Source organism: Paroedura picta, chromosome 9, assembly GCF_049243985.1.
Source record: "Paroedura picta isolate Pp20150507F chromosome 9, Ppicta_v3.0, whole genome shotgun sequence".
Classification (NCBI taxonomy): domain Eukaryota; kingdom Metazoa; phylum Chordata; class Lepidosauria; order Squamata; family Gekkonidae; genus Paroedura; species Paroedura picta.
This window is the reverse complement of record NC_135377.1, coordinates 18155435-18171202: the sequence shown is the minus strand read 5'-3', so window position 1 is coordinate 18171202 and position 15768 is coordinate 18155435. Positions and strand designations below refer to the sequence as shown.

General features: G+C 39.5%; 1 protein-coding gene across 2 annotated transcripts in view; it reads left to right on the top strand.

The window, feature by feature from the left end:
* The window catches only part of ZFPM2 (zinc finger protein, FOG family member 2), a 363363-nt gene that overhangs the window by 226866 nt on the left and 120729 nt on the right, over positions 1–15768 (top strand). For both annotated transcript variants that reach the window (XM_077351676.1, XM_077351675.1), the window contains one exon: positions 6910–7021. In XM_077351676.1, coding sequence (XP_077207791.1) covers positions 6910–7021 — 112 coding nt within the window. The remainder of the gene's footprint in view (positions 1–6909; positions 7022–15768) is intronic.

The following is a 15768-nucleotide window of genomic DNA, read 5'->3' as shown; positions in this document are numbered from 1 at the left end:
CCTGGACTAGCGATAAGAGTTTTAAAATAGCACAACAAAGTGTTGAGTCCAGTGGCACCTTAAAAACCAGCAGTGTCATTCAAGGTATAGGCTTTCATGGGCAAGCACACTTCTTCCGATACAAACATAGCACAATTAGAAAAATAAAAACTTCCTATTAGAAACGTATGTAAACCATCCCATTCCTATTCAACCCCCATCTTTATTTTATTTTATTTATTTAAAACTCTTATAAGCCCAGCCTTTCCTCAATAATGTTGAGACCCAACATGGATAACAAAACAAAATAACCTTAGAACAATATAGACAAGAACCAATTAAAACAGATCTGTAAAAAACAAATTACCATTAATTTACCACCAACAAACCACTCTCTGATCTGGCTGACCCTCGCTAGTCTGCTCTTGATGGGTCACAGAAGCAAAGCAGAGTTGGCCCTGATTAGTACTTAGATGGCCAAGGAAGTCCGAGGTTGCAGAGGCAGACAATGTCAAACTAGTTCTGGACTTCCTTACCTTAGAGGAGTCGCCATAAGTTAGCTGTGACTTGACAGCGGTTTACACACACACTTAGCAACAAGCCGTATTATGGGAACTTGCATCTTCAGGAAGGCTGTTCCCAAGCAAGTTCAAACCTCAGTTCTGGAAATGCATAGAATGTCTCCATACTAATCAAAGTGGTATGATTGCCCTAATACTTGCAAACAGTTACAGTAGGGGTTCATAGAATCATAGAGTTGGAAGGGGCCATACAGACCATCTAGTCCAACCCCCTGCTCAAGGCAGGATCAGCCCAAAGCATCCTAAAGCACCCAAGAAAAGTGTGTATCCAACCTTTGCTTGAAGTGAGGGAGATCTCACAAACTCCTTAGGCAGCCTATTCCACTGCTGAACTACTCTGACTGTGAAATTTTTTTTCCTGATATCTAGCCTATATCGGTGTACTTCAGGAAGGCTGTTCCAGACTACCTTTTCATTATCAATCTGTTCTTCTGCTGGTCTTTAACAATTACAGGGCCAAATTTTCCAATATCTGATTTGTTATGATTCTTTTACTATGTGTGTGGAATATAAATACTCGGGTCTCTCTGTAGATATTTGTGAGCTACTGTCTTGTAATGAGTGCTATTTCTCTTCCTACCTTCAACCTTGGGGCGGTGCAGCAGTACAGTCATTTTTTTAAAGTGTATTGGTGTTCTAACACCACTGGTAATTAATGCCATATTTCACTGTGTGGTTTAAGATGCAAATTATATAATCTGGAGTTTTTAGCTAGAGTTTGATAGAACCAATGGGAGGGATTGCACAATTTCCCCCCTGTGAACTGGATACTGGGTAAATGTATTTGGTGCTTAAGTAGTGTGGGCATGGGGAAATAGCAATGTGATGCCCCAAAGTAACAGGCAGACTGGTTCATTTTTAAAGCTGTTTGAAGGAAACTACAGTGATATCTGTGGACAGTGTAAGGATTCAGTCATGATCAGAACTAGACTTAGCATTCTGCCTGCCATAGTTGGCAATCTCTCACCCCCCTGGATTCTTCCTTGCGGGCTCTAACTTTGAGAGAAAACAGGGATATTTATGATTCTGTGGGCACAATGTGGTTTTTACGATCACGATTTAGAGAAATTCCTGGAGCATTGAGCATCTTGGTGATATCACTGCTGAATATTCAGCCACAAGTAATAAGTAATGTCACTGCATCGCATGATGTTTCCCTTTCACATGCCCTAACTCTACATGCCCCAGCCCTTAAATGCTCCCAGGATTGCCAACCTCAGGCCTTAGCAATCATATTCAGAATAGAACAAATCTAACCAGTGACTAATTTTAGTAATTCTATATCTACTGTTGTGGGGCACTTCCTCTAAGTGCCACAAGACTTCTGTTTATTTATTCGTTTAACCATAAGAACACCATAAGAGGACCTCTGCCTTAGCTGGATTCAACTTTAGCTGATTCTACTTCAGCCTATCTGCCATGGCCCCCAGACATCTGGCCAGATATAGCTTGGTGTCAGCAACATATTGGTGGCACCCCAGCCCCAAACTCTGAATCAGCTGGGCAAAGGGGCGTATGTAGATAATAAATAACATCAGGGAGAGAACAGCTCCCTATGGCACCCCACATATCAGAGCATGTCACTGGGAGGCTGCCTCCCCAAGAGTCATCCTCTGCCCTTGAGTGTACTTCGATCCCCCATGGTGGCTAGGTAATGGGCTAAAAGCCCATTGTCAACTGTGTTGAAAACTGCTGTCAGTAGTAACAGTACCACCAACCAGCCTAGATCAAACTGTCTTCAGAGATTGTCCATGGGGGCAACCAGAGCCATCTCCTCCTCCCCATAACCAGGGCAATTACATGCATGGCTAGGTGAAATATACATAATTAATCCACACTGTGCTTCACACATGGAATTCTTGTTTAAAAGCTACCTTTATCAGCTAGTTACTGGAGTGGAGCTATCAGTTAAATGGAAGGACTTTATAAGTGCAGGAATGTGGCTCAGTGATAGGGCATTTTTTCATTAGATCCCAGCTTCAATTCCTACTTTTCGAGTTAAAGGATTTCAGGTAGTAAATGTTTCCACAGATTTTGGAAAGCTCCTGCCAATCAAAGTAAACAGTTACTGATGGATAAACACTTTGACTCAAACAAGTTAGGTTCATGCTTCAAGAGTGGCTATGGAGGCTGAATTCAGTTTTCTTCTATCCCTTTTCCTGCCAAGCAATTGATAGATCAGATTTTTAGAAAGGGCTTTTCATGTGCTTCTCCATTTACTTTTAGAATATTCCATTGGACTGGGAAAAGGGTGTGCTTAGTCAACATTTTATGGAATCCTTCTTACTCAATTTTCTATTGTTGTCCAATTGCTGTCCGCTGTCTTATAGGAACATCATTTCTGACTGACACATGGATATCTTGTATATGTATCTGAGTGTGATAGCACCCTTATAAAGCTGCAAGAATTTAGGGTACAAACTTTCAAAAGTCAAAGCGCCTCTCATCAAAATCTCAACCCTCTTTTTTTTTTTGTCAGACATGTATCTGTTAAAAAGAGCATTGACTCGCAAACATTTATATCCTGAAAACCTGCTTGGGCTTTAAGGTGCTACTGGACACTGCTACCATGCCACACCTCTGATTTCTGTTGTGATGACTGCTCAAGTGGATGTGTTCCTTTCATTCAAAAGAATGGATCAAGGTGCACTAGAAATCCATACGTACATATGGGACTGTGTGTTGAAGCAATCATGTATGATTTTGAAGCTCTAAAATATGTCAGTATTTCTCTGTTTTAAGAAAATAATGACGTTTCAGATTATTTTAGAACAATTGCTATTCAGTGTGTACTATATTAATTTTATGTATACTCCACCTTTCTTCCCAGGGGGAACCCAAAGTGGTTAACATCATTCTTCTCCCCTCCATTTTATCCTTACAACAATGCGGTGAGATAAATTAAGCTGAGAATATGTGACTAGTTCATGATCAGTTTGGTGTAGTGGTTTGGTGTAGTTTGGTGTAGTGGTTAGGAGTGCGGACTTCTAATCTGGCATGCTGGGTTCGATTCTGCACTCCCCCACATGCAGCCAACTGGGTGACCTTGGGCTCCCCACGGCACTGATAAAATTGTTCTGACCAGGCAGTGATATCAGGTCTCTCTCAGCCTCACCTACCTCACAGGGTATCTGTTGTGGGGAGAGGAAAGTGAAGGCAACTGTAAGCCGCTTTGAGCCTCCTTCGGGAGAGAAAAGCGACATATAAGAACCAACTCTTCTTCTTCTTCTTTTTCTTCATCAACTAGGAAATTTCTATGGCAAAATTGGGATTCAAATCTTGGCCTCCCATATCTAAATCTAAAGGGACCAGATTGTTGGGGAGTTAAAGCGTGACACTGAGGGCAGCAGTGGGAAGGGCAGTTTCTGCTCAGCAGCAGCAGCAGCAGCTCCTGCTCGGTGTTGGTGGCGGCTCCTGCTCGGTGCCAGGGGAACTGTGAGAATCAAATAGAAATAGATAATTTTAAATTGCAATACTTTTAATGGATTTTACTTATGTTATGATTAAAATTTTCACTGTAAATTGTCCTGTGCCTACTACTACTACTACTACTACTACTACTACTACTACTACTAAGCTTCTTTCTTCTTTTTATGATTTAGCTGGTGATTGGTGGAGCAGGTTGTCCGCTCACCCAATACGCTGCTGTAGGTGCCATTGGATTTTTTGCCTTGTTTATAATATGTTTCCACTCTTGGCGATTGGTAGCAGCAGTTTTGGCCACATGGATAGTAAATCATTGATTTCTAAGGTCTTCAATCTGTTTAAGCCATGCTTTTTTGGCGCCAGTCGTTGGATCTTCCATTAAGTTGGCTGTTCTGGCCAGAGGAGTTTGAAGCAGTCTGCAAGGTGTTCATTCTGCAGACATGGCCATACCATTGCCGTCTGTGCTTTTGGATTTGTCTGGCTGCTGCCTCTTCATCCTTTAATAGTCTCACCCCTGATTGTTAGAAGCTAGAAGAACAGAGGATGTCTGTTGGAAATGCCTTTAACTCATGAAGTACTTTCTGTTTTCCATCTAATGGCCTGATTGATGGTAGTCGGAAGCTGCTTCCACATGGTTTTTTTGGCCTTGGCTTTCAAAGCATGGTGCTTTTTTAGATTTTCCACGTCACAGTGCAGCAATCATCCTAAAAGATTGGATTAAAATAAAAAAGCAGCTGAGTTGCTGCATATTTAACTAAGAACTAAATTCATACCAGTAATATAGATTTTTAATGTAGCCCAGGTATATTTGGCGACTGCCAGAAAGTTGTGATCCTCACCTTACAGAAAAACTCAGGTATACACCACAATCTTTAGATAGCTGTAATACTATACTGGCTGACATATGTCATTGGTTGACGTATGTCATTGGTTGAGGCATCTGCCATAAGGCAAATGGAGCTTATCTAGTCGTGTGCTTTACATGAAAATTGGTTCCAGAACATTAGATTCAATCAGAAGCAATATGAATAGCAGAATCATATGGAGAAGATATAACTGGGTTGTTCCAATTTATACTGTAGCTAGATGGCATCATATTTGCCCCTTGCTAAATAAACAATCCTCAGGTGGAAAACTGTCCTGTCATGAAAAATAGCCTAGTCAACAACACTTTCCCCTAATGAGCTACTTTTGCTATGTGTACAGAAGCTTCTTTTTTAATTGGGAGAGGCATTCAAATGTCTCCATCAAAAATAGTACAATTCAGCTAAAGCTGTTCAATGTGATTCTCCTAATCATGGAGCTTGGTTACGTCTGCATGTTCAGCATTTAAATATGCAGCAGATATCATGGTGCATAAAATGAAAAGCCCCGGAATGCTTCATAGGTTGTTGTTGTTGTTATGTGCGAAGTCGTGTCCGACCCATCGCAACCCCATGGACAATAATCCTCCAGGCCTTCCTGTCCTCTACCATTAGCCGGAGTCCATTTAAGTTTGCACCTACTGCTTCAGTGACTCCATCCAGCCACCTCATTCTCTGTCGTCCCCTTCTTCTTTTGCCCTCGATCGCTCCCAGCATTAGGCTCTTCTCCAGGGAGCTTCATAGGTAAGACATTCCAAATGCTGTCCCGTCATACTTGTGAGCATATTATTGCTTAGCATATGTACATGCTAAGAGTTTGTTGTATAATAGTTCTGATCCGCACATGCTCAGTCCACTTATAATAGCCATGCACATGTAACATTATGTCAGCATGGTGGCCATTGTGTTTCATTTCAAACACTTATTTGATGTTCGCGTGGCCCTATAGGATTAGACTTTAAATCTGTACTTCCAACTTTTGAGTCTGTTTCTGTGGAAATGGTAAGAAAGAAAGGGTTGGTATTGCTTTAGCAAGATTTTATCTACATTTTGAAAAAAAAATGCTAGTGGAATATTACCTTGAGACCCTTTTCATTGTACTCTGTACTCTGAGTCATAGTTTCATGATGTTTGATATACTGAACTAGAACTAGTGAATGATAAATGTCTACACGACATTTCACTACCAGTCTCCATAAAGAATAATGTTGATAAGGCTTACTACATTCCAGATCAGTTCATCCCTTGCATCTGCATTTAAGGACTCAAGTTAAACCCAAACAGTTTGAGGTTTTCTACCTTACTTTGCAAAATGCTAAACCTTGAGCGCATTCTTTCTGTAAAAATAAACATTGATGTCACTGTGCCGCTCTGCCTTTTGTGAACAAGGGGTGGGTGATATGCAGTTTCTGATCTCATTCAAATTCATTCTGGCTGCCGCTATTACATTTCTTTTTTTGAGACCATGCATGTGGGATCATTAGCATTATTATTTCAGCAACAGTAAAGCTGCACATCAGCACTCGGCAAGAAATAAAAAAGAGGGAGAGGGGGGAGAAATTACATTATCCATTCAGAATAATTCCCCACTATAATATAAATGTTACCCAGGATAGAGCTTTGAAATGGATACTGATTCTTTAAATTCTTTCCTGTCTGTTTCAGGAAATAGTGAGATCCTGTCGATAATGAAGTACAATGTGTCTAAAGTTCACTTCTAAACACTTGGCTCTTTGCTGTGAAAGTCATCTGCATTCCCTTTATAATTCTGAGCCACCAGAGATCTGCCTAATCTTGGAGATCTGATCCAGTGCTATCATTCAGAAAAATCCTTGATAATAATTCCACCTTTCAGATCTATGAAAACGTTAAAGTCTTGAAGCTTGAGTCGTCTTCTGCTTTCTTTCTTTTTTTTTTAAGTTCTGAGGCAGGGGAATAAGGCCTTAGCTTATGGGCTTGGAGATTTAGTTGTTTGCAAATAAAATGATTATTACTATTATTATTCAAGTTCTTAATCAACACAAACAAATGGCATCTGTTTGTTATCATCCTTTCTACAGAAGACAAAGGCTCCGGTCCCCATGGTGCTGACTGCTGGCCCCAAGTGGCTGCTGGATGTGACTTGGCAAGGAGTGGAAGACAACAAAAACAATTGCATTGTGTACAGCAAAGGTAAACACGAGCTGATTTCCCTCCGACTTTCTTTGCGAGGAATTAATGATAGTCCGGATGAAATGCGTCCATTGCATTAGAAGCAGCAAGTGCAGGAGGCAAAGTTGAATCCTGTAATGCATAACAGAAGTCCCCATGCCTCTGATTCGGAACCAATACAGTGTCAATAATTTTTTTTTAAATCTTGGAATCATGTATTAAATTAACAGGAAGCCAGGCATAAATGTTTTTTAAAAACAAAAAACAAAAAACACAGAGCTTCCAGTTTTTGTATCTGACAGTTTGATATAAACAGTTGCCAGTATACATCATTGTTTAAGTAAATAACCTATAAGTAGCTGTGCACACTATTCTAGGTATTCTAGGTATCCTGGAAACTCCATGAGTCACATACAAGGTCTTTGCCTTTTTTTTTTGCAAGAGTAGTTCTGCCTCACAAACTTGTAAGATCTGAGTTTCAAAAGTGATTTGCCAAGGATCACAGAGGCCACAGAAACAGAAAGATGAGTTTAAAAGCCTACTGTGCTACAGATACCAAAATGTCTACATCACACTCAGAATTGTGGTCCCACTGGTGTCTTTGTTTCAGTCAAGTTCTCCCTTAGGCATGTCAGATCCATATCTGAACTTCACAGAATCCATGCTTTGGGACATTGGTCTATACTGCTCTCTATACCTTATTCTAAGTAAGTTTCCATTATGTAATTTCTTTCGTGCTTTGTGTGCCATGTTAATAATTATGCTATGCTTCAGTTCTTTCTGGTGGTTCCAGACTTGCATAATCCTAATGCATGTTATTCAATGTCTCATTTTGTTAATTGGGCAGTCTCACTCTGTGTAATCCGCCTTGAGTCCCTGTGAGAAAGGCAGACTATAAATACTGTAAATAAAGAAATAAAAGAAATGATATGTTCTGCTTACGTGAATGAACTTTATAAATGAACTTTATAATCTATGAAATATCACTTTAGAAATTCATTGTGTTCTGTTTGATTTTTGTAAGAAATTTTACTGGTACCGTTGTTTCCAAACTATGATGGCATTGAAGAAGCTTCCTGCACTATATAAACATCTGTCTAGTAAATGTTCTTTCCTGATAATCACAGCAACTTTGTTTATTTAGAATGGTGAGGTTTCCGCTGCACTAAGTACCCAGACTGTAGGCTAGGGCAGAGGTAGTCAAACTGTGGTCCTCCAGATGTCCATGGACTACAATTCCCATGAGCCCCTGCCAGCATTTGGGCTAGGGGCTGCCCAAAGAACATTGTGTGTGGTTGTCTGCATGGCTTTCAGTGGGCACTAGAGGTTGGCTGCAATCCTCCTTGCATAGGCTAGTTAAAGCCTATTAGTTTCTCTGGGATTATTGCCATCATTGTGATACAAGGTGGGGTAATCAATTGGCAGCTTCTGATTAAGGGAGTGGGTAGATATTCAGATCTGTTGCAAATACAACACCTCTGTCAACAAGCCACTGTGGTTACAAGTTTGGGAACCTTCCTTTGCTGGAACTGAATGCCATCCTTTCTGCTATCTGGGTTACTGTGGTCAAACAAAGGTGGAACATTCAACATGCAGTCCTGCATTTGTAATATCAGCGAAAGCACTTATGATATAGCAGTAGTGCCACATTAAAATGGTCTGCTCCCTATGTCCTCTTTTGGTTTGTTTCCTTAGGCATTTCTAATTAAGCTTAGGCTGCAAATGCTGTAAATCGCCAGTCTTGGTGCTTTGTGAATACTTTAGAAATTTCACCGCTCTCGTACAATTTATTTAAAGGTTGTTGTTGTTTTTTTCCTTATTGCTTAAGAAACAGACCCACTGAGATGAAAGATTTGTTTGCTGAGACAACCCAGTGACCATTTCTGTATACAGCCATCCAGGCAAATAAGCACCCATATCACTATATTAACATACAAAACACTAATCATAATATCAAAGCCTACTAAAACTTACTAGAAACAATTACAAGTTGTTCCTATAATCATTGCAATTTGTACACTTATAAGAGGATTGCCTTTAAACTGCAACAAGCCTTTGAAAATTGAAACACTGAAAACAGGGAATTTGCATGTTTAAAAAAAATTAGTAGTTCTACACCAGGTTCTTTTACATTCTTCTTATTATAATTACAAAACACCAGTAAATTAATTTTGTAACCTGAAAATACATGCTTTAGTTAAGGAGAAAAACCCAAGCTTAGAAGGAAATGAATCTGGATCATTTAAATTTTACTGTGACTCATTGCTCTAGCAGGAGAAAATGACAGTATTTTGATGTGTATGTGTGTATACAGTTTTCATATGCATGAGAAATTGCACTTTAGTTTAAAAGGCATTAAGGCTGTTTAAATGTTAAAACTTTCCTGAAGTTATCCAAAGTAGAACTTGTGCCTACTGATATGTGAGAAACAGAAATTAATGTTTATAACTTCTGCTACCATTCTCCCTTAATTACTTTTTCAGAACTTTTCTTCCTTCTCATCCCTATGCTTGTATCCCTCAACTTGCAATCATGCATAAACCACCTTAACTGAACCAGTGGTAAGATCTGGAAGATCTAATCCTTTTATACTAGTCTTGTATAGACTGACTTGACAGCAATGGTTTCCTGGGGAAGAGGCAAATCACAGGATACTTAAAGGTAAAGGTAAAGGTATCCCCTGTGCAAGCACCGAGTCATGTCTGACCCTTGGGGTGACGCCCTCCAGCGTTTTCATGGCAGACTCAATACGGGGTGGTTTGCCAGTGCCTTCCCCAGTCATTACCGTTTACCCCCCAGCAAGCTGGGTACTCATTTTACCGACCTCGGAAGGATGGAAGGCTGAGTCAACCTTGAGCCGGCTGCTGGGATTGAACTCCCAACCTCATGGGCAGACAGCTCCAGACAGCATATCGCTGCCTTACCACTCTGCGCCACAAGAGGCTCATACAGGATACTTATGCATATGCAAATAAGGTTTGCATTTGCCTAATTTATACAACCGCAGATAAGATTTTAAATCTGTTCCTACAGATCTCTACAGATTTTGGGAATCCATAGGGAAATGTTCTCCCATGAAAACTCATTTATTTTTATTTACTTTATTTATTTAATTTATTTTTATTCAAATGTAGTTGTGTACGTTGTTTGTAGCCCACCTTCAGCACTGAGACTGAATATGGGTTCTAAATCAATGCAATCAGTGGGTTATTTAATAGGAGTAGGATTTCAGAAATCCGAACAAAGCATAATAATTCAACATGACATCTTTAACAAGCAGTAAATGGTATTACATAAGTAGAAATACAGTGCACTGAGAACAGGATAATATATAAAGCAACAAATAACACATACCACATAGAATGGTAATAGTCGACAGACTTGTTCCCTTCATTGAAACATCTCCCAAGCCACTCTGTTATAATATAGTTCTCACTCTTGTTAAAACGCTCTCCTGAACATTTCTGTTTTACTTAGTTTGCAGAATGCGAAAAGTATGGGAACCTTCTTGATGTCCTCAGTTAGAGTATTCCACAAGGGGGAATACGTAGAACGCATCTGTATGTTGTTCTTACCCATCTCAGGGGTGGTATCTGAAAAAGACAGGTTGTGGTGGAGCATAGGGAGAGAGGCAATCCTGCAGCTTTGAGGTTCCAAGGCCATGATAAGGAGTACCTTGAATTGAACCTGGTAGCTAATGGACTGCCAATGTAATTATTGCAGAATTGGTGTCCATGCTCTGTTAGATCATCATAATAATGGAACTGGTGCATTCCTGAGTTTCTGAATGGACTTTGAGAGTAGACCTGTATACCTTTGCAATGAAGGTAGCGATGACCATAAACCCGATTCTTGTTGGAAAGGTCTATCAATAGCTACTAGCTATTGTAACTGAAAGGGGTCTCCAGATACAGAGGCAGCATACTTGTAAATACAATTCTAGGAGACAGCATAGAGGAAGGGCTTTGGTATCTGTGCCCTGCTTATTTAGGGCAACTGATTAGCTTCTGTATGAAACAATGTGCTGGTCTAGATGGACCCTTGGTCTGATCTAACTGGCATCTATCTACCTACCACCACTCCTGGACCAGCTGTCTTGTGGTGGCGAACAACACTAATAAAAATACAGTAAAAACAATATCAAACAATACAATCCTGTAACCTCCCCAGACCAACCCCCACCCTCCCCTTCTCCCCAGTCTGCCAAATAGACCAAATTCCCCCAGAGGTGATGCTACAATGAGAAACTAAACTAAAAGAGGGCAGATCATCTGTCCATCCAAACTCAATCAAAAGCCTGGTAGAATAGCTCTGCCTTACAGGCCCTGAGGAAATGAGTTAGTTCCGACAGACCCTTAGCTCTTTTGGGAGCTCATTCCACCAGGTAGGGGCCAGGGCCAGGGCCAAAAAGGCCCTGGCCCTGTTGAGGTCAGGCAAACTTCTCATGGGCCAAAGATCACCAATCTATTTGTACCCGCAGAGTGAAGGGCCCTAAGGGGGAGCATAGGGGAAAGATGTTCTTAATGCCCTGGTCTCTTTGCCCTGTTTGCTGGCAGGTGAATGGCCATTATATGAAAGAGCATGCTGGACTTGATAAACTGTTTATTGATCCAGTAGAGCTCATCTTTTTCTTACATGTGCATACAGCCTGGTTTTTCAGTCAAAAACCTTGACCTGGATCTTATTAGATCTTGGAAGCTATTTGAATGGGAGACATCCAAGGAACACTAGAATCATGATGCAGAGGCAGGCAATGGCTAATCACCTTCTCCTTCCTGGATTGCTAATCCTAGGATTTCCTGGCCATACTACACACATGCTATATGATAAACAAACAAACAAATACATAAATGTCAGTTGGAGGCTCATTTATCTATGCTACAGCAAAGTCTGGGGAAAATTAGTAAAGAGTGAACATGGTAATACATTGGAACACACTGAAAAATACGGTTCTTCATTCAGCATATATAGAAATTCAAATAATATATTGTCAGATCCATTTTGACTTTCTTCTAGCCCTTAGTATTCTCTAAAACTTTATATGCCCTCCTTCAGTTCATTAACCATCTAAAATTTTCTCATAAAGAGGAACCAGCTGTAGGTTTTGAACCAAATTGAGTTAATTACTTATTTTTAAAAAATTAATATTAGAATTTTAAAATTTAAATTAATATCTAATTTTATTATGTATTTTGAACTTCTCTGTAAGCTGTCCGGAACCTCTGGGGAAGGGTGAAGTATAAATCCAAAAACAAGTTTTTAAAAATTATGGCTCAGAGCAAGCTGATAGATAAGGGAAGGGAATAGATTTAACATATGGGTCAAATGTATGTATATTATTTGCTTCTGGGGAACATTTTGATATAGTCCTAAACGGGTTAAGTTTCAACATTTTATTAGAGTATGTGAAGAATGGTAGCCGATGATCTGTAATAGCTCCACTGAAAGCATTACATTTATCGTTGTGTGTGGGCTGTGAAAGTTCTGTCTGCATTATTAGATCTGCGGTGGATCATTCATACATCCAAGTCATCACTGGATCTTGTATTGGTCCAATATTGAATATGCTTATGCGATAAACCTGGAGGAATTAAACATTTAATATAGTCAAAGAATATTTCAACAACAAATTTTCTTAGTAGGGTAGCTTTGCCCCTTCCCCCCCCCCCCATGCTAAAGAAACAAAACCTAACACCCAGTCACCAACTTCATCTAAAATGCGAAATTCTGTTTGCTAGAATTTGGGAATAGATGACTATATCTGTAATTTCTCAATTTCTGCTTTGAATGGCTTGTTCTGTACTTAACTTGTGTGTAGAAAAGCTTAGAGCTGGCATAACACTGATCATTTTTTGACATTTTCTGTTTATTTTACCATTAAAAAGTCTGTTTATTTCTACTGAAAGCCAACTCACGTTAAAGAGTGCCCAAGTGTTGCTTGCAGATTAACTTCTTTTGTGAAGTTAATGGTTGTTTTCGGTTAGATCAAAATAAAACCACTCCATTAGGCAAAGCAAATAAAGGAAATGGGCTTGTTGAAGAGGATGTCTGTGGTGAATCTGTACCGGATGCCTCTAAGGAAAGCTTTTCAGATTTCATTCTTGATTACTTATTGGATAAACACCTCAAAATCTTAGAAAGTACTGTAATGAGAACAGCAAAAACGTAATAAATAACCTCAAGTACATTATACCTATTGATATCCAGTGTCTATTTTAGTTGATCTTTGACCTTTTGATAATATTTGGTTGGTGCATGATAACATAAAGGCTCCTTTAATCTATGTTGAGGCTGATGGAAACATTCCATTTGACGATTGATGATAAGCTAAGAAACTTGGATCTTGGGTTTCTTCGTGTCTGTTTAAATTCTGAATTGATTCCCAAGGAAGGTTTAAAAATATAGCCCCTGAAAAAGACATGGAAACAAAGCATAAATTGAGTTGGTTCCGTCTTTAAGAAAAAGATGGAACCAGTGCCAATGACATCAAAAATGGTTTAACCTCAGTTAAGCAACCAGGAATAGGCCTTTTGTGTTTCATCCTGTGCTGTTAATATTTGGAGCAGAAATTCCCATACTCAGGTTTAACACTGTGAACCGTTACGTTGGTTGAAATGTTAACTCTGGATAGAATGAACCAGATTTTGTACTTCACTTAGGATATGAAACCAGCTTTGGACTGTAATGTAAGATCCTGTGTTGGCTGGGAAGTCCATTGGCTTACAGTGGGATGCATGATACTGCAAGCAGAATGTGTACCTATGGTTAAACTGTTGACTGCATCTTGGCTATAACAGCCCTTTGACAATATTAAAGCAAAGCTGTAGAGATATCCATAGGTAAGATTTGTATATCCCTCTGTTGTGCCAGAAGAGATATACAATATAGGTGCAGCAAACTTACTCTTTCCACCTAGGGAATCCACCAGAGAGTTATCCCAGCAAAGCAGTGGCTGTGACAGATGTGGAGTAGAACATGTATTTCTTAGCCAGTTAGTTATCTGGTAGCAACAGGTATTAGCCTAGATGAGAAACAGGAAAGAGGCTGTTGTGTGGTTGCCATTATCTTACAAATTGCTGGACTAACAATGATCACTCTGTTGTGAAGAATCCAAGAAAATGGGAGAGTACTAAAAACAAAGATGAAGGAGAAAAGGTACACATCCAGACTGTGCACATTAAAATTTACAGCACAAATAAGGTTTCCAGCAATAGGTTTTCTGAGTTCAGAAATAGCTGGAGACCTTGGGAGTGGCACTGAGAGGGGGTAGGATCTGGGGGCAGGGACGGTTGTCCAAAGCAGCCACTTTCTCCAAGAGCACTGTCGCCTCGAAATGAGCAGTAAAACTGGGGGATCCCTAGGTTCCTCCTGGCATTCCTAAATGCGAATATGTGTATATATACATATAGGGGAAACTAGTTAGCATGCTTCTATAGGAAACATAGAGAGGTACTGACTGTTTGGCGCCAGTGGTGAAAGAGGTTGCCTGTAAAAATGTTTAGCAGTGGGAATTATAAAATCATAAGGCGATTAAGTTAGCTAGTTGTGAAATTCTAATATTGCTTTTTAAATGACTTCAGGATATAGGAGGTGCTAAGGTTATTATCTGTTATCAGGAATACAGCGGAATTGTACGACTGGATAATAACTAAACAACTGACACAATGTAAAATTACATTATCAGTGTGTTAAAACAAAATTGCGCCCTAAAGGAGTCTACATGCCAGCTCAGAGCTGCAGTGTAATTATGCTTAACTCTGATAATTAAAATACAACGGAGATCAACAGAATCATTTTCATTAAGAAAATTATTAATGATGGTGGTATAACAGTAATTGATTGCAGAGCACCACAGGATAACTCCATGCAGTAAAAACCAACATGCTTAATATATGTCTGAGATCATTTGGATGTGGCATGTAAGGCTGAGGAGGCTTGAAATTAAGATAAAACTGGTGGGATAACTTGCAATGGAAACCCATGGTCATAAAATGGCTGCTTTAAAATTAGATTTAAAGACAATCAGAATCCTGTGTCTTTCAGGAATAGTTTGAAACCAGGAATGACAGCCCTATGAACTGGAGGGGAAAAAAGCCATTTGCTGCATGAATTGTACAGCGGGGCAGACAGCACAAACAATTTTCAAGCCTTCTGTCATTTCTTTTCATGTTCCACGTTGGTTATTTTTATACTTATGATCATGATTTACTGATATTACTTTGTTTACTATCGAGCCACACCAAATACTTTATGCCCTTCGTTATTATTGGGACAATGCAGAAGTAATCATTGGTGTTTCTCCCCACCGCTGCCCAAGGCATGCTTAATGAAAAGTGAGCGGATCATTCTACGCAAATAATAATTGATAATTGGCTCAGGAGTGGCAATTTATGTGTGTCCTCATATGCTATAAAAAGAAGTTTAAATCTTCTCCAGCTGAAACCCACTGTCTGAATGTTTTAGCTTTACAAGACGGAGTTTCTGGATATGGGTTTACACCTTGTTGTTCCTTCACTCCTCTTTTCCTTTTGTCTCCCAAGTGTAAACTGTAAGCTATATTTTGGCAAGAACAAGCTTGTTTTATCACTATGAAATTTTTAAAATGGGATGCAGTGCAATATAAACAGGCTGAATTACTCAACTACGGTAGTACTTACAAATATGTATTACATATATTTTAAGGCAAAAGACTCATGTTATTCAAACAGCATAAAGCCTATCCCAGTAGAAGTTTCTTTAACAGTCCAAATTCCAAACTTTCCTAAAGG